The sequence below is a fragment of the Lynx rufus genome, unplaced genomic scaffold (genome assembly GCF_022079265.1).
Source record: "Lynx rufus isolate CCGP_SWC_20201006 ecotype Redwood Valley unplaced genomic scaffold, mLynRuf1.p SCAF_16, whole genome shotgun sequence".
NCBI lineage: Eukaryota > Metazoa > Chordata > Mammalia > Carnivora > Felidae > Lynx > Lynx rufus.
Window position 1 is genome coordinate 14,768,327 of NW_025814830.1, and position 24,295 is coordinate 14,792,621.

At 42.4% G+C, this 24,295-nt stretch overlaps 2 protein-coding genes across 3 annotated transcripts; both read right to left on the reverse strand.

Annotated features, from left to right (window-relative positions):
• Nucleotides 1–231: 231 nt before the first annotated feature.
• On the reverse strand, nucleotides 232–9,347 carry LOC124511252 (zinc finger protein 181). 2 transcript variants are annotated; one of them, XM_047078279.1, is made up of 4 exons: nucleotides 9,032–9,347; nucleotides 3,988–4,108; nucleotides 3,665–3,751; nucleotides 232–2,470 (listed from the first exon to the last, which is right to left on the reverse strand). In XM_047078279.1, the coding sequence occupies exons 1-4, from the start codon at nucleotides 9,038–9,040 to the stop codon at nucleotides 993–995; spliced, it is 1,695 nt and encodes a 564-aa protein (XP_046934235.1). In that variant the 5' UTR covers nucleotides 9,041–9,347; the 3' UTR covers nucleotides 232–992. The 2 variants fall into 2 exon arrangements, with proteins under 2 accessions (XP_046934235.1, XP_046934236.1); XM_047078280.1 differs by having other exon boundaries at nucleotides 3,665–3,748; nucleotides 9,032–9,346.
• An 11,494-nt stretch (nucleotides 9,348–20,841) lies between these two features.
• Nucleotides 20,842–23,065, reverse strand: LOC124511611 (major allergen I polypeptide chain 2). Its single transcript, XM_047079013.1, has 3 exons — nucleotides 23,004–23,065; nucleotides 22,309–22,490; nucleotides 20,842–21,062 (listed from the first exon to the last, which is right to left on the reverse strand). Exons 1-3 carry the CDS (start codon nucleotides 23,062–23,064, stop codon nucleotides 20,976–20,978), a joined length of 330 nt encoding a protein of 109 aa, XP_046934969.1. The 5' UTR covers nucleotide 23,065; the 3' UTR covers nucleotides 20,842–20,975.
• Nucleotides 23,066–24,295: the final 1,230 nt, after the last annotated feature.

Genomic DNA, 24,295 nt, shown 5'->3' on the forward strand with positions numbered 1-24,295 from the left:
TTGTTTCTTGGCTATGTTCTCACTGCACTGGTAAAAATTAAAATGTATGAATTAAGCCAACTGGAAATGGACTGTGAATTATCTTCACGAAAATAAGGATATTCTTAGCACAGAGATCAAGCCATTTTTCTCTAGCTTAGCTAGTCTCCCGCTAAAGCACACGGTAAGGCTTAATGCTTCAAGAGGAAAGTAAAAAACTTTGCAAGAAATATCAGTGTCACAGTGAAAGAGTTCATTATATACAAACTGATTTTATTAGAGACCAAAAACTTTATTCACACCACCTTTTACTTCTCTTGCAGCTTTAATTTTTAACTTTAAAACATTTCCTGGATCCACTGGGTGACTAAATTATCTTCACATGCCCATTAGCTAAAGAAACTTCTATGCAGGACTCGAGTAAAATTGTTTGCTATTGCTATAAGAAATGCATATTCATTTATAATCTACTCATTTGCTCTCCTGTAGAACTGCTTACAAATAACATCATTGTAAAGAAAGATTTACACATAACTCCTATGTCCTTCAGGCTGTTCTAGCATTAATCTTGTGAGGTCTAGCAAGATAACGCAATGAACAGTTTGCTACATTTCTCATACAAGCTTTCTCTCCAGTGTGAATTGAGACAGAATAAGGGATACACTTTCACTGAAGGACTTCCCACAATTTTTATATTCATATTGCTTCTCTCCTGTGTTCAATAAGAGATTCATATTGCCTAATGTCTTTCCCATATGCTACATATATAGGGTTTTTCTCCTGTGTGTACTTACTTCTGTCAATTAAGGGATTAACAGTGGCTAATGGCTTTCCCGTATTTATTGCCTTTATGAAGGCAATAAACATTCTCTCTACAGTGTGAACTGTGATAGACAGTAAGGCTTGTATTACTGCTAAAGACCTTCCCGCATTCATTACATTCAAAAGACTTTTCTCCAGTATAAACTTTCAGGAAGGATCTATGGCTAAGTGTATTATGACAAATATCGCATTCATACAGTTTCTCGCTTATATGATTTTTCACACGTAGAAAGATTCATATGGCCTAAAGGCTTTTCCACACTTATTGCACTACTGGGTTTCTCTCCATTATGGATTTTCTGATGGGCAGTAAGATTTGAACCTTTGCTAAAAGCCTTCCCACACTCATTACATTTATATGGCTTTTCTCCAGTATGAATTCTCTGATGTACAGTAAGGTTTGAACTACAGCTGAAGGTCTTCCCACATTTAATACATTCATAGGGCTTCTCTCCAGTGTGAATTCTGTGATGTTGAAGCAGGGATGACCTATGACTGAACGCTTTCCCACATATACTGCATTCATAAGGTTTCAATCTAGTGTGATTTCTTAAATGCATGTTCAGTGATTCTGGCTGGTTGAAGGATTTCCTGCATTTCTGACATTCAAAAGGTTTTTCTTCATTATGAATACTCTGATGCTGAATAAGAAATGACAAGCTGCTAAAGACTTTCAGACATTTGTTGCATTCGAACTGTTTCTCTACAGTGTGAATTCTCTGATGTCGAGTAAGGTGTGAGCTACAGCAAAAGGCTTTTCCACATTCACTACATTCATAAGGTTTCTCTCCAGTGTGAATCTTCTGATGGTGAATGAGAGATGACCTATGAATGAAGGCCTTCTCACATATTCGACACTCATAGAGTTTTTCTTGAGTATGAATTCTCAGATGTTCAATGAGATGTGAAACACGACTGAACGACTTTCCACAGTTCATACATTCATACGGTTTCTCTCCAGTGTGAGTACTCTGATGATTAGTAAGTGATGACACGTGGCTAAAGGCCTTCCCACATTCAATACATTTGTAAGGTTTCTCTCCACTGTGACTTATCTGATGCCGAGTTAGGGATGAGCCATGGCTAAACGTCTTCCCACATTCATGACATTCGTATGGTTTCTCTCCGGTATGAATTCTCCAATGGCGATTAAGGATGGATTGCTTGCCAAAGGCTTTCCCACATTCATTGCATGTATAGACTTTCTCTCTATTATAAGAATGGTTAAGGGTAAGAGATTTGCTCTGGCTGAAGGCTGCCACACTTTCTTTAGGATTCAAAAGTTTCTTTCCACCATTGATATCGTCATTTTTTATAACAGGTTTTTTTGGTAAGCTCTTCTTAAATATATCATGTTTATGTGATTTCCCTTCAGCAGAAATTCTTTGTGGTTCAGAAAGAATAGACTTTAAATGGAGGATGCTTCTAAATTTGTGAATACTTTCCCCAGTGGGACTTTCTCTAAAGGTGAGGGTCACAGGTCTGAAATGTTCTACCTGATTTTCACGCTTCCCCTCCAACGCCTCTATAAATTCCCAGTCCTTGTTAAAATTTGAAAATTCATGACTTTGTTTTGTAATTTTTTCTATTATTACCATTTGGGGTGAATCTTCATCATAAATATCCTCCTTCATTAATAATTCCTTGTTTTCCCATCTTGATTCCCAATCTGAAATATATCAAGAAAGCAAAACACTACTTTTTCTGTACTTCTTAAAAAGAAACTTCTATGGAAGGATTAGAGAACTAGAGGAAAAATAGAGCACATCTTCATCCCCAGAAAGCACATAACTGACAATTCTCATGTATTCAATCATTTCTGAACAAAGTTCAAATGGAGCAGAAAACAGAGACAGCTTACAGAGACGGGAACAGAGAGTAATAAGGAAAATGAGTTAAATACAGGCAAACAGTCTGTGGAAAAAAAGTGAAACTGTAAGGAAAAACAATGCACAAGGTATTCTGGATTCCAAGCCAACGTTCTATTCTGTACCTACATTTATGTGAAAGACCACATTTTGGTCTCACAGCCTTGGTTCTCCAACCTTCAGTTATTCTCAATTTACTGTCAGTATGCTTAAAATGCACAATTTATTTTCTTAAGTTTATTTATTTATTTTGAGACAGGGGAGGGGCAGAGAGAGGGAAAGCGAGAATCCCAAGCAGGCTCGATGCTGAGTCCGGAGTCCAACATGGGGTTTGATCCCATAAACCATGAGATCATGCATGACCTTCGCCAAAATCAAGAGCTGGATGCCCAACCGACTGAGCCACCCAATCTCCCCAAAATGCACAATTTACAGTACTGCATTACACAGTTAACAACGAACAAAATAAATATTCTTTATCGCTCTAAAAGATTTAGGCTTTGTTTGTGTAGGATCTGTGTAAAATCGTATCATTTATTGGACATTAGAAAACATTGTTCCTAGAAACTTTTTTATACATTCTTTACTTCCTCTATCATTCATGTCCACATTTGACCCTCGAAGCTCAGCCTTAGGGGAAAACTCATTTGCCATCTAACTGACAGCCTTTCTTTGCCTAAAACCATTTGTATATTTTTCCTTAAGTGGACTTAAAGAGAATAATTTGCTTTATTTTGTTGCAAATAAAATAACAATCTGAATTATAATGATGGCAAAACCTCCATTTTTGATTAGATAACATAAGTAATGCAGAAAGATAATAACCCGGGGTGGAGGAATGGCTGTTTTGAAATCTAAGGATCCCTCATATGTTACATTTGGGATCTCTGAAGAGAGTACCCCTAAAATACGCAAAAATGCCTCTATACTTTCCACAAGCATGTTTAACAAAGACTTCTTTTGCCTGATTCTCCACGACTCATCTGGAAACATACCTTTTGACAGTTTCTTCTGCACCATCCAAGGTTCTTTCCCATCCTCCAATAAACTGATCACATACGGCTTAGGTATGGAAAGACCTGCTTACAGGAAAAATACAGAACCTGTTTAAACTGTGGTCCTCATGAAGGAGAGGCCATCATCATAAAAGGAATGAAAGGAAGTTTCACTGAAATGGGAAGATAAGCTTCAGGCAGGGCACAACAGAACTCTACACATCTTGGGAATCTGAAACAAAATTTCAGCCATTTACTCAAGACGATCTCCAGTAATTGACAGAAAATCTCCCCCACTGGGGTAGAGAAGGAGCTATGCTTACCTAGAGAAACCAGGTTCTCATAATTCTGGACCATCACATCCTTGTATAAATCCCTCTGAGCAGAATCTAGCCATCCCCACTCTTCATGAGAGAAGTCTATGGCCACATCACTAAATGTCACCTGAAAGAGCAAACATATTTAGGCTCAGTCATAGCCAGGGCCACTTCTGTCACTGACTAAGGGACAAAATTACCCTGGTTGTAGAAGAAAGGGAACAAGATTCAGTAGTTATGGCAATGATCAGGGATCTAAGTTACATAGTAATTGGATAATTATGTGTTTGGCATTGTTTTACAATAAGGGTAAGAGAAATATGAGAGTTTTTGCTTCAGGAGAGTTTTTTCTGCCGAAGGGAAGAAAATTCTAGAATTTTTAAAATCAGCATTCAACATGTGACAGCATACAGTCAAGTACTTTGTATTTTTTTTATAGCTTACATGACAGGTAAATAAAAAATGATGATCCAATACAGTTCAAAAGAATGATCCAGTATGTTCAGAAAAAAGACATCTTTATATTAAAGAAAGATACATATATAACTAGTTTATAAACAAAAACCATTTATGGTATATAATTAAACCTTGTATTGATGATCTGTAATTTAAAAAAATTGAGACCCATGGGCAAGAAAACTAAAGAACAGTTTCATGCCATAGGCAGTCCTTGAATTGGACCTTAAAGTACAGGCAAAGAAGGGCACCTGGGTGGCTTAGTCGGTTAAACATCCGACTTCGGCTCAGATCATGATCTCAGGGTTTGTGGGCTCCAGCCCCACGTCAGGCTCTGTGCTGACAGCTCAGAGCCTGGAGCTGCTTTGGATTCTGTGTCTCCCTCTCTCTCTGTTTCTCCCCAACTTGTGCACTCTCTCTCTCTCTCAAAAATAAACACTAAAATAAAAAAAAAAAACAAAAAACAAACAAACAAACAAAAACATTAAAAGTACAGGCAAAGAATCAGAGAATACATTTCAAAGAAAATATTCTAAGAAAATAGTACCCATTCATGATATTATTTAAAATAGCAAACCTTTAGAAAAAGCTTAAATGTTCAGTAACAGCTTACTCATTAGTCAAACTATAATATGTGCAAAAAATGTATACATTTAAAATGGCATTATTATGATCTTTCATTGATGACATGGACATTGTTTGGCTATGATACATTTTTCACTCCAAGTGGCTGATTCAATATTCTATTATTTTATTTGGATATTTGGCCTGTATATTCATTAGTGATACTGGTCTTTGGTTTTATTTATTTAAGTGTATTTATTTACTTTTAAAAATTTTTTGGGGCGCCTGGGTGGCGCAGTCGGTTAAGCATCCGACTTCAGCCAGGTCACGATCTCGCGGTCCGTGAGTTCGAGCCCCGCGTCAGGCTCTGGGCTGATGGCTCGGAGCCTGGAGCCTGTTTCCGATTCTGTGTCTCCCTCTCTCTCTGCCCCTCCCCCGTTCATGCTCTGTCTCTCTCTGTCCCAAAAATAAATAAACGTTGAAAAAAAAAAATTAAAAAAAAAAAATTTTTTTGTTAACATTTCTTCACTTTTTGAGAGACAGAGACAGAGTGTGAACAGGGCAGGGGGCAGAGAGTGAGGCAGACACAGAATCAGAAGCAGGCTCCAGGCTCCGAGCTGTCAGCACAGAGCCCAACGCAGGGCTTGAAGTCACGAACCGTGAGATCATGACCCGAGCTGAAGTCACAGTTCAAGTACATTGGTCTATCGACCAATGTCAATAGACATTTCAGGCTGGATAATCGTGGTGGGAGCTATCCTGTGCATTGCAGAGTGTTTAGTTAGTAGCACCCTTAGCCTCTACCCATTCCCCTGCACCCCAGGGCTGTGACAACCAAAAATGTTTCCTCCAGACATTATCAAATGTCCCCTATGGGTAGGGCTAAAGGAGACAAAATCACCCCTGTTGGAGAACCACCACTTTAGAAAATTTTCACAGTTCCTTGAAAGATTCTTAGCCCTATCTACCTGTGCTCAAGATGTTCTCTCAGTCTGGTATAACTTCACTACTATCTCTGCCTCCCTGGTACCCTGGGTCACCAAAACCAGTTCCAGCCTTGCCTCCTCAGGGATGCTTCAACTCTTCTTGCCCCTTCAGTTGCCTGGGCAGCCTGGGATGTTCATTCATCTTTGTCCCCAGAAGAACTTAGGATATTTATTCCAGCACCTATCTTAATTTCTTATGCTTTCTTACTTTTCTACCAGCCCTGTACTGGCTCAAAACAGTAGCCACTAGCCACATTTGGCTATGTACGTTTAAATTAATAAAAATTAAAAATTAAGTAAACTTTAAAATTTAGTTCCTGAGTCACTTTAGTCACAGTTCAAGTACTCAAAAGTCACACAGGGCCGGTGGCTCCATATTGGACAGTACACAAAAAGAACATTTCCACCACAGTTCTCTTAGGGGGTGCCTGGGTGGCTCAGTCAGTTAAGTGTCCAATTCTTGATTCTGGCTCTGGTCATGACCTCATGGTTCACAAGTTCGAGGCCCACATCAGGCTCCACGCTGACAGTTGAGGAGCCTGCTTGGGATTCCCTCTCTCTCCTCTCTCTGCCCTTCCTGTGCTCTAAATAAGTAAAACAAATGGAAGGAAGGAAGGAAGGAAGGAAGGAAGGAAGGAAGGAAGGAAGGAAGGAAGGAAGGAAAAAGAAAGAAAGAAAAAAAGAAAGGAAAAAAGAAAAGAAAAGAAAAAAGAAAAGAAAAGAAAAGTTCTCTTAGTATTGCACTAGATTACAAAGTCCTGTATGTCACGGGATAGGACGCTCAAACCTATGTAAGATTCTTCCCAACAGATAGTTCACAAGTGTTTACAAAATGTATCAATGAATGATTTTGGCAACTAGTTCACTTTAGCTTTTACTTAAAAAAAAAGTTTTTTCCCCTAGTTATCTAATATTCCCAAGAAACCAGACTCTGCCCAACGTGCACATATGCCACTAACACTATGGCACTAACATATGCCAGGCTTCACCTTCCACCTGATGATCCTACCCGTTTTTTTCAAGGATCCTAACCGTTTTTTTCAAAGTTCATTCACTCAACAACGATTTACTAATGTTCCGTGTAAAGCTGTTCATGTGACTTGTTACACATTTCTGCCCAGAGCCACACATACACAATCATGGGGGCTTAGTCAGCTTGTATGCCATATCTGGCCTCAAGATCAAAACTGGCCCTTCTGTTCCTGACGCCAAGAGGGATTAATGTGCCTCATGTTCCTCCTTGAGCCAAGTCAGGCTGGCCTCCTAGAATGGATCAGGAAGGGAAAAGGAATATGCAGATGCCAGGCTCCTGGGTGAGATATGATAAGAGAAACAAAAAACAGCTTGCTCAGCACTGCACTTAGGCAAACTTAATGACTAACCATAAATCACACAAGGGTAGTATATGTATATATTGCCCTGGCAGGATAGCTACTCGGAAGTCACACCTGAGGGGAGGATGCTCCTTCCAGGACCCTTGGGACTCCAACTGGGCTGGTCACCGCAGGGTTTCCCAAGCCAGAAGGTCAGATGTTTTAAGTACCTGATTTGCTGTATTAAGCCTTCTCTGTTCTTCTCTATACTTCTCTCCCTCTTTATGTTTACTATAATTGTTTAATTCCTTATATTCCCATTCCCTTATAATTAATAAAATCTTCCTCCATGAAACCAAAAGTGCGGCTATGGTGAAAACTTATTATTTTGAACAACCAAGCATCAGTTTTGTGCCAGATGCCACTCTGGGTCCTGAAAACAGTCAAGACAGGGGGAAAAAAATCCCTCCTAGAGGGAGGAGACCAACAACGAGCATATGCACTTACTAAATAGCGTGTTATCTAGTGAGTGATAATCACTTTGGAAAACAACAAAGCAGTGAGGAGTAGAAGTGATTGTTAGAAAAGTTGACTGCAGGTGTTAGGAGAAGCTTTCCTGAGAAAGTAACCACTGAGCAAAGCTACGAAGGAGGTAAGAATCAAGCTTCTACATATCTGGGGAAAGAATATTCCAAGCAGATGGTACAGCAATTTCCAAGGCCTGGAAGCCGTAGCCAGTGTGGCTAGAGCTCATGGGAACAAGGAGACAGAGTAGTAAGATGAGATCAGAGGGATAAAAGCGTAATTGCACATTGGTCTGTCTTCCTTCCTTCCTTCCTTCCTTCCTTCCTCCCTCCCTCCCTCCCTTCTTTCTTTCTCTTTCTTTCTTTCTCTTTCTTTCTCTCTCTCTCTCTCTCTCTCTCTCTCTCTTTCTTTCTTTCTTTTCTTTTTGAGAGACAGAGAGAGAACAAATGCAAGAAGCCGGCAGGGGAGGCACAGAGAGAGAAGGAAAGAGAGACTCTTAGGTTCTTAGGTTTCAACAAGGATCCGATGCAGGGCTCGATCTAACAAATGTGAGATCATGACCTGAGCCGAAATCAAGAGTTGGACGCTTAACCAACGGAGCCACCCAGGCACCCCTGCACAAAGCGTTTTAAGTCACTATAGAACTCTGACTTGAGTTAGGGTCACTGAAGAGTTTTAAGCTGAGGAATGACAGGATGGTGGTGGCGGTGGTGGTGATGGTGATGTTGCAACCATTGGTGAGATTCTGTAGATATCCGGGATGTATTTCAGATTCAACTAGGGCGTCTGAATGTGTTACAAGAGAAAGGAAAGAATCAAAGATGACTCCAAACATCTCTTGACTTGAACAACTGAAAGGACTGGCATACCATTAACTGAGACCACATGATACTGCTTTGACAACTGTAAAGCAAAGAGCCTAAAATTCTAAACATGAATTCTGAATTGTAATTAAAAAAAATTTTTTTTTTTTTGCTCAAGATTCTACAGAGGCTTCAAGCAGAAAAATGGCAGAAGAGGAGCACTGAGAGTAGACAGTACTTTGGGAGTTCTTCTGTGGGCTCCATCCTTTGCTATAATGAAAGGAATCATAGATCCGGTCCCTAAATGGACTTTGTTAGGTAGGAACTCGTAAGAGAAGCAAAGCAAACACTCAAGAGTTCTGCTAAGGTGTTTCAGGAAGATCCGGGGACCTTACCGACTTACCTGCAACATGGCTTTGCAATTTCCAAGTCAACACAGTCCTCTTTTCAGGCTCTTGTCTTATTAAAGAAGAGTAGTGTCCTGAGAAGGCAGATCAACACAAAAAAGAAGCCATGAAAAATGAGGCTTATCTTGCAGCTCTGTAACACACTTACAAGGAAAAGTACACTGGGAATCACTTTCTAAGACTCCATTCTTCCCCTGAACTAGCAGAGTGTTCCTTAGCACGAGGTAATCATTCACCAGGCGCCAACGGTGTGTAAATCTACTATATATGTGCGTGTGTATATTTATGTATGTGTGTGTGTGTGTGTGTGTGTGTATATATATATATATATATAGGTATATATAGGTATATAAGTATACATTTATTTTATACACACACACACGAGACAGGCTCACAGAACAACAGTAATCATGTGAAGAGCTCGTTCAATCTTCACAACTATGCATGGTGGACATTCACATTATTCCATATTTCTCTTCTAAAGGGTGAGAAAACTGAAACTTAGCGACACTGAACCCATCTGTTGAAGGCTGCACACGTGAAAAGCGTCAGTTTCATGACCGGATTGGCTAAAAACCACTGCGGATGGGGTTTTCTTTCAGTGCGTACCCTGCACACTCACTCGCCCATTTCCTTGTCACAACTCTAGGAGGTAAGCGATACCCCTTTTACAGAGAGGTCCAGGAGGCTAAGGCCCAGGCGGTGCTCCCCCCGCGGGGTAGACTAGGCAGCAGCGTGCCCGGCGCCCCGCCGCCCTGCTGGGACTCACACTTGCCTCAGTTCCGGCGGGCCCTCCCTGGCCCCGAGGCAAGGGCCGGGCGGACCAGAGCCCGCACCTCCGCGGACCAGGGCCGCCGCCGTCACGAGAACCGCACTACCCCTGGAAAATTCGGCCGCCTTCCCGACACTACCGCGGGGTGGACGGGGTCGGAGCCCACACCAGCTTCGCATTTCCCAGACGCCTCCGCGTCGGGGACAAGTTACCGGCGCTTCGCACGTCCCCCCGTAAAACCACACTTCCCAGAAGGCTGCGCGGCCGTGCGAGCTCCGGGCGCCCGGCGAGAAAAACGGCCGCGCTGTCTGAGGAACGCCCCGGCGGATGGCTCTCGTCGCAGAGCTGCTCCACCGGGACGCGCACGCGAAGCTTCCAGGGGACAACAGGATCGCCCTCTGCTTGCTTCTTAAGTACAATGGCGCCCGAACCACGAAACTACACTTCCCAGAAAATTAGGCGGCCGCGAAAGGTCTTCCGGGTCGCCGGTCTGCTCACGCGTACGTCCTCCTGCCGGGACGTGGGCCGCCCTTGCTTGGTGCCGGCGGAGAGCTGGCCTCTGCCAGCGGAAGGTCTCCTCTCGTACAAAAGCCTGGGCCACTGTGGTCAGCACGTGAGGGTCTTGAGTGTTCGGCGTCCGCTTGCCCAGTCCTGTCGTTCCCTAAAATGCCCTGTGTCCGGGCTTTCATGGCAACAGTTGTCAGCGCACAGACGCCACTTCCCGGAAATGTGTGCGGTCGCGTCGCGGCTCTGACACTGAGTGCCGCCGTCACGTGTACAGGTCCTCGAAGGACTCAGAAATGACAGGCTCGAGCGAACGCTTTGAGGAAAAAGACCGTCACTCCTCCGATAACGGGCAGAGCCTCCCCCCGCTCTGTCTCCAGAAGCGCTGACCTCGCCCCGCCCACCTAAACGCGCGCCACCTGCAGATGTCCGCAGGCCAAACCAGCCTACTGCCGGTGTATCTGTGGGTTTATCCTTTACTTTCTTTTAATTTATAATTGTTGATTTCAATTGTATTTATTTTTAAATGATAAATTGTGTGGCTATGAATTTTCTTGTATATTTCAAGTACTTATGTGTATCAGATTCATCAGTGTGCCTCCACCTCGGTATGTATCTTGTGGGTGTGGTGCTTAATTCCTATAGCAAGAGTAGTTTGCAAAAACACTGTGACACCACCTAGATTCTTCTTAAGGCTTACAATATGTAAGAGGAAAAGATTTGCCAATGCAAAATACAGTCCCATCCACGTCTTTATTATACAATGACAAATTGTATTCCAAAATTGTACCAGTTTGCACTCCCAGCATGGTTGATAGTTATTTTGGTTGCCAGCTATTACTGCCAGCACTTGATTTTGTGAAATTTTCAGATTTTGCCAGTCTGCTAAGTGTGAAATTGTGGCTCAATGTGGCCTAAATTTGCATATCTTTTGTCGTTAATAAGGTTGAGAATCTTTTCATGTGTCTGTTGGCTTTAATATTTCCTTCTCTGAGAATTGCACATCTCTTGGTCATTGTTCTTTTAGAGCAAAAGCCTTTTCGATATTAAAATACATACCCTACGACCCAGCAATTGCACTACTAGGTATCTATCCAAGGGATACAGGTGTGCTATTTCGAAGGGGCACATGCACTCCAATGTTTATAGCAGTCCTATCGACAATAGCCAGAGTGTGGAAAGAGCCTAAATGACCATTGACAGATGAATGGATAAAGAAGATGGTGTGTGTGTGTGTGTGTGTGTGTGTGTGTGTGTGCGCTCACATCCAGCTGAGCCATCCAAGTGCCCCAGACAAGTTCTGGACAAGTTCAGACAAGTTCTGGGATTACTACCAGTCTGCAAACACTTTAAACTACATTTAGATATAACAGTCCCTGCTTGGTCCATCCAGTAAATTTTACATACGGATTCTGCATTGTTGCTGCTTTTTCTCATAACCTTCCTGAGAGAATTATGAAGTCTTCCCATTATGAGCCTTCAGATATTTGGCACATAAATTAAGTTCACGGTGGGGTGAGGGGAGTGGCTAACCTTAAAAGACTAGATGGGGCTGGGGCAGAGGTGAGAAGTTTAAATAAAGGGCTAGTCCTTTTGTTTCAGTAGCTCTTTATGTCCAGCTCTTAAAGAACTTGCTTCAAAGCTGAAACCCTAACATGTGAGCACTCCAAAAAGGATAGAGGCACTCTAATGAGTAGAGAATAAAGAGAAATCCAGGGGCAGGTGGAGCGGGAAGTCACAGGCATAATAAGCAAGCTGGTTTTAAATATGCCAGTCACTGGAGAAAGGAAATAGGGCCAAAAGAAATCAGTAAGGAGATAGGAAAATACATGCCATACTGAACCCACTCCTCCACTAGCCCTGCCTTCGTTTTCTGTTACTCACTATTTACAGTAAATGGTTTTGCTGCTGGAAATTAATCCAGGGCAAATTTGAGAATATGAATTTGGGAGAAGAAAAGCTGATTCATACTGATTCTGAAACTGTTCCAAGACTCATGGCAATAAGTAAGTTTGGAACTCTAGCTTCCAGAGACATCAAAAAAATGACATAATTTTGCCATGGGGAGAGAGATTCCTGCTGAGACCTCTGGTAGAGATCCTTATCCTTGTTATTGTCCCATCCTCCATCTGTCACTTTGTAATAAGCCTACACACATGCATTATAGGCCAAAGTTTTGAATCCAAGCGTCTAGTCCCAGTTCTGTCACTGATTGGAAGACCTCTCCGTTCCCAATCTGGCCCAGGCCTGACCCCAGAATGCCCAGTATAGAACCTGTGCAGAGCCTCCAAAGAAAACCTTCATGTTCTCTCCTTCCATCCTTGAGGAACTCTGACATCCTACATCTCCGATTATTTAGATGACCAGTATTAGGTTCACACTAAAGGGTGAACTCAGTGGGAAGTGTCAAGTGTGCATACGTTGACCAACAGTGTATAGCCATTGCTTTGGGAGGTTGGCCAGGTTCCCTGAGGAAAACTAAGGGCCGGTGTCAAGAGCCCCGTTTGTGGGCACACCTGGGTGGCTCAGTTAAGTGTCTGACTTTGGCTCAGGTAGTGATCTCACGGTTCATGACATTGAACCCTGCATTGGGCTCTGCACTGACAGCATGGAGCCTGCTTGGGATTCTCTCTGCCCCTCCCCCTGCTGACTCATGTTCTCTCTCTCTCTCTCTCTCTCTCTCTCTCTCTCTCTCTCTCTCAGAATAAATGAATAAACATTAAAAAAGAAATCCTAGTACTCACATGTAACAAGGGGCCAAGTATAATGCCATGCTTTCCTATCTTTTTCTTCATGTATCCACTCATTGTTATAAGCCCTGCTAAATCTCTCTATTTAACCCTACTTCCTTAAACATTGGGGCGGGAGGTAGCCTTCTATTGCCCAAAGCCACGTAACTCTTCATATTTACGAATGCCACTCATACATTAGAGATGCCATTCTAAATGAACACCTATTATTAAAACTGCATACACACAGTTAAGAGAAACCTGACCATGCCTATCATAAGCAGGTGATGAAGCAGTATATTTAGCACAACCAGGTCTCATCCTAAAATTGGATTCTGTTTAAAAAAATAAGACTTTCTGAACTCTACACAAATTGGGGAACTTAAAATTTCAGATTGCAGGAAAGTTGGGCAGAATACTACTTATTACAACCACACAATACCGCCTTCAATATCTCCAGCATGGGAAAAACTTCTTGTCCTCTAGCAAGAAATGTAACATAACCCCTTAGAACAAAAGTCAAAATGTGTCATGAAGTAAAATAACTCAAGATCAACTATTACAGGAACTTAAATTGCTGGTGGAACTGTCAATCTTTTGTAGATATCTTGAAGAGTAATCTATTTAATGTATTATTTTAAAATTTACAGTACATGTATTCTTTGACCTAGAAACACACTACCAGGAATCTTATCTATAAAAGGAACTAATGGCTATTCCACAAGAAATAAGAACATATGGGGCTGGGAAGATGGTGGAGCAGGAGGAACCTACGTGCACCTCATCCCATAGACACAACTAGATGACACAATAGTGTAAATAACCCAGAGGACAATCTGAAGACTCGCTGAACAAACTCCACAACTAAAGATAGCAAAGAGGCCACATCAGAGAAGGTAGGAAGGGTGAAGACGTGGTTGGGAGCAAAGCTGTCTGTCGTGGAGAGGGAACCAGTAGCACTGAGAAAGGTGAAAAACAGACATTCATGCCAGGGAGCCCACAAACAGGGAGGATGAACAAGCAGAGCCCACAACAGGCAGAGAGTCACGCAGATGACTGTCCTGCAAGGAAAAGTGACTCCAAACCACAGCAGGGTGGAAGCAACACTTCTCCTGAAGTGCCAGGTTCTGAACGGGACACTGCACTGTAGGGCACTCCAGGACCTCTTTATGAAGTCACTACTTTCCAAACAAGACTTCCAGATCACTGACAGACACATGAAAAGATGTTCAACATCCCTCATCATCGAGGAAATACAAATCAAAACCATGAAGAGATACCACCTCACACCTGTCAGAATGGCTAAAATTAACAACAGAAGAAACAGAAGGTGTTGGCAAGGATGTGGAGAAAGGGGGACCCACTTGCACTGCTGGTGGGAATGCAAACTGGTACAGCCACTCTGGAGAACAGTATGGAGGTTCCTCAAAAAGTTAAAAATAGAACTACCCCATGACCCAGCAATTGCACTAACAAGTATTTACTCAAAGGATACCAAAATAAATGCATCCTGATGTTTATAGCAGCATTATCAACAATAGTCAGACTATGGAGAATGCCCAAATGTCCATTGACTGATGAATGGATCAAAAAGATATAGTATATATGTACAGTGGAACATTACCCAGCAACCAAAAAGAATGAAATTTTGCCATTTGCAACGACATGGATGGAGCTAGAGTATATTAAGCTAAGGGAAATTAGTCAGAGAAAGACAAATACCATATGATTTCACTCATATGTGGAATTTAAGAAACAAAACAGATGAACATACGGGAGGGGAGGAAGAGAAAAGAGGGAGAGAAACCCCAAGAGACTCTTAACAGTAGAGAACAAACAGGGTTGATGGAGGGAGGTGGGTGGGGGTGGGCTTGATAGATGATGGGTATTAAGGAGGGCACCTGTTATGATGAGCAGTGAGTGTTGTATGTAAGTGATTCTACTCCTGAAACCAATATTGCATTGTGTGTTAACTAACTAGAATTTGAATAAAAATTTGAAAGAAAAAAAAAGTACACAGACATTTCAAAGGAAAACAATAAAGGCATAGAGAAACATGAAACAGGTTTATGTAACAGATGAAAAAAAAAAAGGCAGGATGAAAATAGTTTCTGCCCAGATTGTGACTACATGAAATATGTATGAATAAAGACAAGGATGGAAGTTTAATTAATTAACTGGTTAATTTGGTAGTTAAAATAAAAATCTTCTGCATAGCAAAACAAATTAACAAAATGAAAAGGCAACTTATGGAATTGAAGAAAATATTTGTCAACCATCTATCTGGTAAGGGGTTAGTATCTCAAATATATAAATAACTCCTACAACTCAATATTTTAAAAACCCTTTTTTTAAAAAAAAAAGCAGAGAAAGTGAATAGACATTCTTCCAAAGAAAACATACAGATGGCCAATAGGCACACAAAAATGTGCTTGACATTGCTAATCATACACACACACACACACACACACACACACACACAGAGATAAACTTACACAATGTTATGTGTCAATTATATCTCACTAAATTGGGGAGTGGAGAGAAGGAAATCATAAAAGCTTCCAGAGGAAAATGACACATTACATATACAGGAGTACTGTCATAAGAACGACAGCTGAATTCTCATGAGAAATTATGGTCTATGGAAGACATCTCTGGAGCACTATGAGACAAAAATCTATAAAGCAGTCTAATTTGGTCATTTGTATCTTCTCTCGATCAATTTAAATTAGAAATCAGTAATCAAAAGATATTTGGCAAGTGTTCAAATATTGGGAAATTAAATCATATACTCCTAAACAATCCACAAGTCAAAAAGGAAATGAGAAATTAGAACGTACTTTGTTCTGAATGAAAATCAAAGAACACTCATTAAGAATTGTAGGATACTGCTAGCAAATTTATAGCACTAAATGCCAATGTTAGAAAATAAAGATCTCAAATCAATGACTCTCTCAAGAAACTAGAAAAGGAAGAGCAGACAAAATCCAAAGTAAGCAGAAGAAGAAAAACAACAGACTAGAGTAAAAGCCACTCAAATATATAACTGTAAAATAGTAGACAAATTTATGAGACCCTATATCTGGCTTTTTTTTTTTTTTAACGTTTATTTATTTTTGGGACAGAGAGAGACAGAGCATGAACGGGGGAGGGGCAGAGAGAGAGGGAGACACAGAATCGGAAACAGGCTTCAGGCTCTGAGCCATCAGCCCAGAGCCCGACGCGGGGCTCGAACTCACGGACCGCGAGATCGTGACCTGGCTGAAGTCGGACGCTTAACCGACTGCGCCACCCAGGCGCCCCTATATCTGGCTTTTCAAAAAATTCATAAACATCTAGCCACATTGATCAGAATAAAAAGAGAGAAGATGCAAATGACATTTGTTTTTTGTTTTTAGCGTATATATTTTGTCTTTACATTTAAAGTGGGTTTCCTATAGGCAGCATATATTGGAGTCTTTTGTATTCACTCTAACAATTTCCATCTCTGAAAAAGAATTGTTAAACCATTTATATTTAAAGTGATTACTGATATATTGGATTTATATCTACAGCATTGCTATCTATTTCCCATTTGTCCCATGTGTCCTTTTTCTGCCTAATTTTGAATTATTTTATTTAGTTAGTTATTTTGAGAAAGACAGAGACAGCTCAAGTGGGGGATGGGCAGAGAGAGAGAGAGAGGGAGAGAAAGAATCCCAAGCAGGCTCCACATCATCAGCGCAGAGCCTGATGCAGGGCTCAAGCTCATGAATGGTGAGATCATGACCTGAGCTGAGATCAAGAGTCAGATGCTTAACTGACTGAGCCACCCAAGCATCCCTTGAACTATTTTTACAATTCAATATTTTGTTATATATTCACTTATTTTTTAGTGATTTTAAAGTGGTTTGTTTCATTTTATAGTATGCATCTTTAACTTATCACAATCAACATTCAAGTAATATTATATCTCTTCACATATGGTATAAAAAATACCATAAGAACAGTAAGCATCCATTCTTCTCCCCTGGCAGTTGTGCAATGTGTCATACATTTTATTTCTACATGTGTTATCAATCCCAATCTAGATTGTTATTCTATTCTTTTGTTTTAAAGAGGGAATTTTATTCCAAATAGAATTTCAATGTGAAAAAAAAGTTTCGTAAAAGTATTATACTCTCAGGGGTGCCTGGGTGACTCAGTCGGTTGAGCATCTGACTCTTGATTTTGGCTCAGGTCATGATCCTAGGTTCATGGGATCGAGCCCTGCACTGGGCTCCCCACTGAGTGTGGATCCTGCTTAAGATTCTCTCTCTCTCCCTCTGTCCCCCTCCCCTACTCACACTTTGTCTTTCTAAAACAATTTTTTAAAAGTATTATACTCTCTGTATGTATATATAGTAATATATGTTATGATTATATTATATACACACACACACACATATCTTTGGGAAGGTCTTCTTTAAGGTTATAAAAATATTCTACAATTTTTTCCAAGACTTTTATGGGATTTTTCTGTCTCACTCTTTAAAATATATAAGCCTTGGGGCGCCTGGGTGGCGCAGTTGGTTAAGCGTCCGACTTCAGCCAGGTCACGATCTCGCGGTCTGTGAGTTCGAGCCCCGCGTCGGGCTCTGGGCTGATGGCTCTGAGCCTGGAGCCTGTTTCCGATTCTGTGTCTCCCTCTCTCTCTGCCCCTCCCCCGTTCGTGCTCTGTCTCTCTCTGTCCCAAAAATAAATAAACGTTGAAAAAAAAATAAAATAAATAAAATAAAATAAAATATATAAGCCTTGGAGCACCTGGATGGCTCAGTCAGTTGAGTGTCTGACTCTTGGTTTTGGCTTAGGTCATGGTCTCATGGTTTCATGAGGTCAAGCCCCATGTTGGGCTCCATGCTGACAGTTCGGAGCCTGCTTGGGATTCTCTGTCTTCCTCTCTCTTTGCCCCTCCTCCACTTGCACTGTCTCTGTCTCTCTCAAAATAAATAAACTTAAAACATCTTTTAATATGTAAGACTTTAACTTATCTGGAGTTTATTTTGAAGAAAACTGTAAGTGAGGTATCCAATAGTTTGATTTCCCCAAATGTTCAATCAATTGATCCAGCACCATTCCATTTATGAAATAATCCTAATTTCTTCACTTACTTGCAAGTTACCTTTATCATAAAACCCAGGATTATTTACATCTATGTCTGGCCTTCTTTTCGCAGTCCATTTATCTGCCTGTGTTTATGTTTTAATATTTCATAGGGGCACCTAGGTGGCTCAGTCAGTTGAGCATCCAACTCTTGGTTTCAGTTCAGGTCATGATCCCAGGGTCGAGCCCCGAGTCGGGATCCGTGCTGGGCATGGAGGCTGCTTGGGATTCTTTCTCTCCCTCTGACCCTCTCCCCTGCTCATGTGCACTCTCTCTCTCAAATATAAATAAATAAATAAATTTTAGTACTTCATAGGCCTTGCTGCCCCTGATTTTGTTTTAAAATTTTTGTTCAGGGGCGCCTGGTGGCTCAGTTGGTTAAGTGGCCAACTCTTGATTGCAGCTCAGGTCATGATCTCAAGATTCGTGGGATTGAGTCCCATGTCAGGCTCTGCGCTGGACATGAAACCTGCTTAAGATTCTCTCTCCCTCTCCCTCTGCCTCTCCCCTGCTCACTCTCTCTCTTTCAAAAAAAATTTTTTAAATAAAGTACTTTTTTCTTCAAAAAAATCCTGTTCAAAAATCCAGTTTATAAAAAATAAATAAACTGTTATTTTTGGAGGGAAATGACATATTTATGCTGTTCAAAATTCCCATTCAATCTTTTGTTTATTTAAGTCCTCTGTATATTTGGGCCTGAGGAGGAATTTAGGGTTTTTTCAATATTAATTAATTCAACAAATATTTAGTGAGAGCCAATTTTGTGCCTTTAAGTGTTTTAGTACGGGGTTTGGAGATTTAAATTTGGAAGAAAGCAAGTCTGTATAGAAAAGAGATGCAAAGACAATGATCGCTTGTATAAGACACAAGTAACCAGAAAAAAAGCTGAGAAAGATGCCCCAATAAGATAGAGAAAAACCAACAGACTATGATATCACGGAAGTCAAAAGAGAGAGACAGAGATCACTCATGACAAATGGATAATTAACTATTGGAACTTTGGCAATTAAGTCATTAATCCACAGGGAAAGGCTTGGCAGATCCATCTTAATTTCTTAAATATTTTGGTCATTTTGTTCAATGCCACTTAAAAAAAAAATCCATTCTTTCTCCATGACTCAATAAGCTGTCACTATTATATCTTAAACTTTCTTTGAGTCTATTTATGTGTTTTCTCTTCTATCACAATGACCATCCATTTCTCTACTGAAACTACATTGTTAGTCTTATACCTATATTGTGATACCTAGTGAGAAAGATCTTGCTCGTGGTTCTTATTTTTCTAAATTGTCTTGCTTGATATCAATTCAAGAATTTATTCTTTTGGAGGAACTTTAAATCAATCTTCATTAGAACAAAGATTAATTTAGATGGCTTTGGGAATAGTTGACATTTCTATAGTGTCAATTTATCCCCTACATGTATGGGATATGATTTAGCCCCTTATCAATTCAAATTTTATTTTGTACTTCTCAATAAAATTGTAGACCTTTAGTCTGACCTGAACAGTTAATGTTAGGTCTAGCAGACTTCGTAGGTGTGAAACCCAGATGTAAAATGAGTAAACAGGTGAATTAAAATGCTTAAGTTCAACCACTAGGCCAGAGAAGAGCCAGATCTCCCCCATGACAGCCATTCCCTCTGGGTTAGTTTCTTCCATCCACTTCTTTTCTCCCTTCCTCCTGAGCCAAGACTGCATAGTCATGGTTCCGCTGGCAGAACCCAAGAACAGCAGTGGAACTGAGAGTTCCTGCAGAAAGGTTGGCCTCCTCAGAAGACATCTACCAAAGAAGCAGAAAATGGTGGGGTGCCTGGGTGGCTCAGTCGGTTAAAGTGTCCAACTTCGGCTCAGGTCATGATCTCACAGTTTGTGGGTCTGAGACCCATGTCAGGCTCTGCACTGACAGCTCAAAACCTGGAGCCTGCTTTGGATTCTCTCTCTCTCTCTCTCTCTCTGCCCCTTCCCACTTGTGTGCACTCTCTCTCTCTCTTTCTCTCAAAAATAAACATTAAGAAATTTTTTTAAAACGAAGCAGAAAATGGCAAATACCACTGAGACACAGAGAGGATTTGTGATAAACCCACTCAGGTCATCACCTGAGTCACCTTTAAATTGCCAGGGTGACATTTTTTTTTAACGTTTATTTTTAAGAGAGAGGGTGAGCGCTTGCACACGTGCAAGTGGGGGAGGGGCAGAGAGAGGGAGACACAGACTCCAAAGCAGGATTCAGGCCCTGAGCTGTCAGCACAGGGCCTGATGCCCCGCTCGAACTCACAAACCTTGAGATCATGACCTGAGCTGAAGTCGGTCACCTAACCGACTGAGCCACCCAGGCGCCCCTGCCAGGATGACATTTAAGGGACTAGAGGCTCTGCTGCTGTGACAAATGCCAGAGTTGGAAATATGCTACATGGACAACATTTTTATCCTTCCATGGTGATGAATCCTGGGGTTACATGTATGTGATTTAATTTAATCCTCACACATAATCCCCATTTTGCAGATGAGAGAATAGCCCGAGGAAGAGGAAACCGCTCACATATGCTCCTGATTCAGCCTGCCTCCAGTCCCCATGCTCTCAATGAGCACATGTCACCTCTCTTTGCCATGTCCCAGGATCTCCTGCCAGGCCTCCCACGCTTCCCGCACAGAACACAGACACGGGGCACCCGGGGGTGCTAAGATGCAGTTTTTTTATTCTAGTCTGCCTGATTATGAGTGAATTAGGTGAGGACAGGTGTCTGGATTCCAGCTTTAGGTGTAAAGAACAGGGCAGGAGGATGGGGCTCAGAAGGGGCATCAGCGGCAAAGATTCATCTCCCCAAAGTGTTCAGCTTGAGATCTTCTACTGTGTTCTGAACTGCTTCAACGATGCAATCTTTGCTGGAGCTGATGGTTATCTGGGAGAGAGTAAGACGAGGAGGGACAGAAGACCTGAGCGCATGGCAGCGCTATCCATTCCCCCAGGATCACCTCATGCCTCATCCCCAGTGATTCCGCTCCGTCCCTAGCAAGAACCTCTAGCCCACAGACCGATTTCTGGAGAGAGGGCCGCGATCAGTCAGACCAGGATGGAGACGGCTCCCCCATCACCCACGCACATGTGTCAGGAGGGAGTCTGAACAACCAGTGAGGGAGGCAAGAAGAGGAGAAGATTCTGGAGGGCGTGATGGGGGCTGGGCATGGGTGAGGGGCAAGGTAGCTGAGTCTGGGTCCATGCGATGTCTCCCTCACCTGAGACTCATCTGTCAGGTGTACTGGATGTATGGAATCTGTATGTGTGTGTTGTAAACAATCCCATGTGCCCTGGGTGCCCGTAGTCATGCAAGAAATTCTCCTTCTTCACAAAGCTCTCATTTTACAGAATCAGCACTTAACGGCAAGTAGAGGTAAGAGACAGACTAACCAAAATCTACCTAACTGTGCAACAAGAAAAATAACAGAAAAAGATAGTTCACCAGAAATACACTGACTAGCGCTGGGGTGCAGCTGCACGTAGCTAGGAGCTGCCTCGAGGGCCTCAGGCACCAGAACAACAGAGTGGAAAATCTGACTTTAGACCCTGAAATGATACAGATGGAAGTGAGACTCTGAACCAAAGGAATAGCAGCCATCAAGGTGGGCACAAGGGGAAGTAAAACAGAAGCCAAAAACCAGAAGCTTCCCAAAGCCAGGGAGTCCCTTCCTGGGAAGAGAGTCTGAGGGCAGGTGCCTTAGTTTCAATATTCCTCAACTAGAACTGACAAGGCTCCTACATGTGCAGGAGCTGAATGAAGAACTTTCTCTTTCCTGTGGAAGGCTAAAATCCTACTCCTGCAATTCTGACACCCCTAACCTAGAAAGAAAAAAATCCTATGAGTCAACACGCTTTCTGTGTCACACCGATATTAGTCCCCTATTTTCCAACTGTGCGTAAGGTAATTCGCACACAAGGGACACGTGTGGTAGAAGAACAGGCTGGGTGTGCACATGGCGTGAGGTTGCGTATTCTATGTGCTGTAGAGCGGAGCAAAGGTTTATGTGCTTGATTCTTTATAGCTCTTACCTGCCATGTAGCCCCTGACTGCATGGTCTGTATGTGGAATATTACAATCTGCCGCACGCGCAACGTGAAGGTTGGGGAGGCCGGGAAGGACAGGAAATTACCATGACTAGTGCATCCAAGCCCGTGGATACGAGTCCGTTCTCCACGTAGCAATCCTGGATTTTTTTCATGGCTGTTCTCTCTGGTTCAGTAGCATTGACTTTTGTGAGGGAGGAGTCCAACAGTAATTCACTTCCACTGGCCACCGCAGTAAAGACGTCATAAAAAATGGGGCAAGTTTCCGCTGAAGACACAAACAGAAAACACCTTAACAAAAGAATCAGCAGAGTAGGAGGTTCCTGTCGGCCCACCACTTGAAAGCAACTCACATATATCCAGGGTCTTCTGACTCACCTTCCGCAGAGACCTGCCCACTCCCAGGACTGCTTACATCCCAGACAGACGGAACATTTTCTATGAGGCACTCTCAGCAGAAGAGAGCAGCCGGAGAGACCCCTGACCGGTGCCTCCGGGCATCCCAGCCTGCCTGTTTCTGCCTTTCAAATAAGCACCACTACCCCCAACTAACTATCCCCTATTGTGTGCACAACTAATGACCCCTCCATCTCCAAACCTCTCCCTCCGTTCAACGACTAAAAACATCAGGGGGGTTCTGCAGGACTCCTGGACAATGATCTCCCAGCTGCCACCTAACTTTGTGGCTAGAACCTGTTTGGAGATCACCATGGGAGGTGAAGGAGTGAGATAGAGCAGGGCAAGGATCAGGAAGGTCATCTGTCCCTCCATCTGCTCTCACCCATCTTGACGCCCAGCTCTTGGGTCACCAGCAATGCCAGCACAAGCAGTGCCCCCCTCATCGTGTCAGCTGCTAGAATGCTCTGCTCAGGACAGGATTTCTGCTGCTTTATAAACTACTAGCACCCTAAGCCCAGCCCACACCCCCCCCCCAGAAGCTCCAAAGGCCTGTGGGCAGGGACCTGGCACATGTGGCTCCCTCAACCCTTGGGCTGTTAAGAGTGGGAAGCCCTTCCTACTCTTGAGGACAAAGCTCTTGGAGAGGATGTAGTTTTTTCTTTGCCAAAGACCAACTGGAGGTGATGTGTCTAAGTGATTCCATGCTGAGCCAACTGCTCTGTTGTCCCAGCTCCAACTGTCACCCCTGTTTCCTGCTACTCCTTCCCTCAAACTATCCAGGTTCCCAAATGCGATACTCTCCCAAGACAAAGAGATAAAAATCACAGGAGGGGTCAAGGACAGGTCTACACCACTACAGGTAGACAAAAAATCATCCAAAAACCTTACTTGTGCCCAAGTTTAAGTCCTGGAGATAAGTATGGGGTGCTAGACCCACCTCAAGCCTCTTGAACACCTTAACTGCTGCAGTCTGTGGATCAAGCCCTGAGAATGGGTGGACACCATCCTTGGGCTACAAATCACTCCCTACTAGGGGAGTCTCAGGACGCTTGGGCATGTAGGCCTCCTCAAGGGCTGGTAACGCTCTAAATTAGGATCATGTCACCTGCTTCCCTCTCACCCTTAAGGAAGCAAATGCCTGGGCACCTTCTTGACTCCCAGTAGCTCCAGCTTTGGCCCTGTCTCACCCTCCTCCATCAGTAAACTTAATCCCAAGAGGAGGTTGGACTTACTAGCCCATCCAGAAACATTAGTGAATAGTTGTGGGGTTGTACCGTTTGTCTCTTATGTCCATTGTGAGTTGGAGCTCCACATACCAAGGTGCCAGGTCAACCAAAGGTGCTTAAGTGCTCTCAAGAGCTAAACTCAACCTTCTAATCTAGGAAAGTAGTTTATTGGCACAAACATGACGAGATAGTCCATGAAAATTATTGAAGGAAACTCCCAGTGGCCAAATCTGAAACAATTTGAGCAAACAAAAGAAATAACATTGTATTGGTTGATAACCCAAAGTATACAATTAAATGTGTGAGTCCATACTGATATAAATGTTTAAATAAATAAATAAGGAGATAAGAGACAGATATTCTTTACAAAAGCATTCTAGATAATACACATAGGTACTCTCCCTTAAGGAGGTGGAGCTTATTGCCTGCCCTCCTTGTGAGTGGGTTA

What these genes read in the sequence shown, in the direction of transcription:
- LOC124511252 (XM_047078279.1), bottom strand. An exon ending in TGAGAACCTGGTTTCTCTAG is followed by an intron (nt 3,752 to 3,987) that starts GTAAGCATAGCT and finishes TTTTCCTGTAAG; the next exon opens with CAGGTCTTTCCATACCTAAG. An exon ending in GCAGAAGAAACTGTCAAAAG is followed by an intron (nt 2,471 to 3,664) that starts GTATGTTTCCAG and finishes GATATATTTCAG; the next exon opens with ATTGGGAATCAAGATGGGAA.
- LOC124511611 (XM_047079013.1), bottom strand. Translation starts at nt 23,064, where the DNA reads ATGAGGGGGGCACTGCTTGTGCTGGCATTGCTGGTGACCCAAGAGCTG. An exon ending in AGAGCTGGGCGTCAAGATGG is followed by an intron (nt 22,491 to 23,003) that starts GTGAGAGCAGAT and finishes TTGTGTCTTCAG; the next exon opens with CGGAAACTTGCCCCATTTTT. An exon ending in GCTTGGATGCACTAGTCATG is followed by an intron (nt 21,063 to 22,308) that starts GTAATTTCCTGT and finishes ACTCTCTCCCAG; the next exon opens with ATAACCATCAGCTCCAGCAA.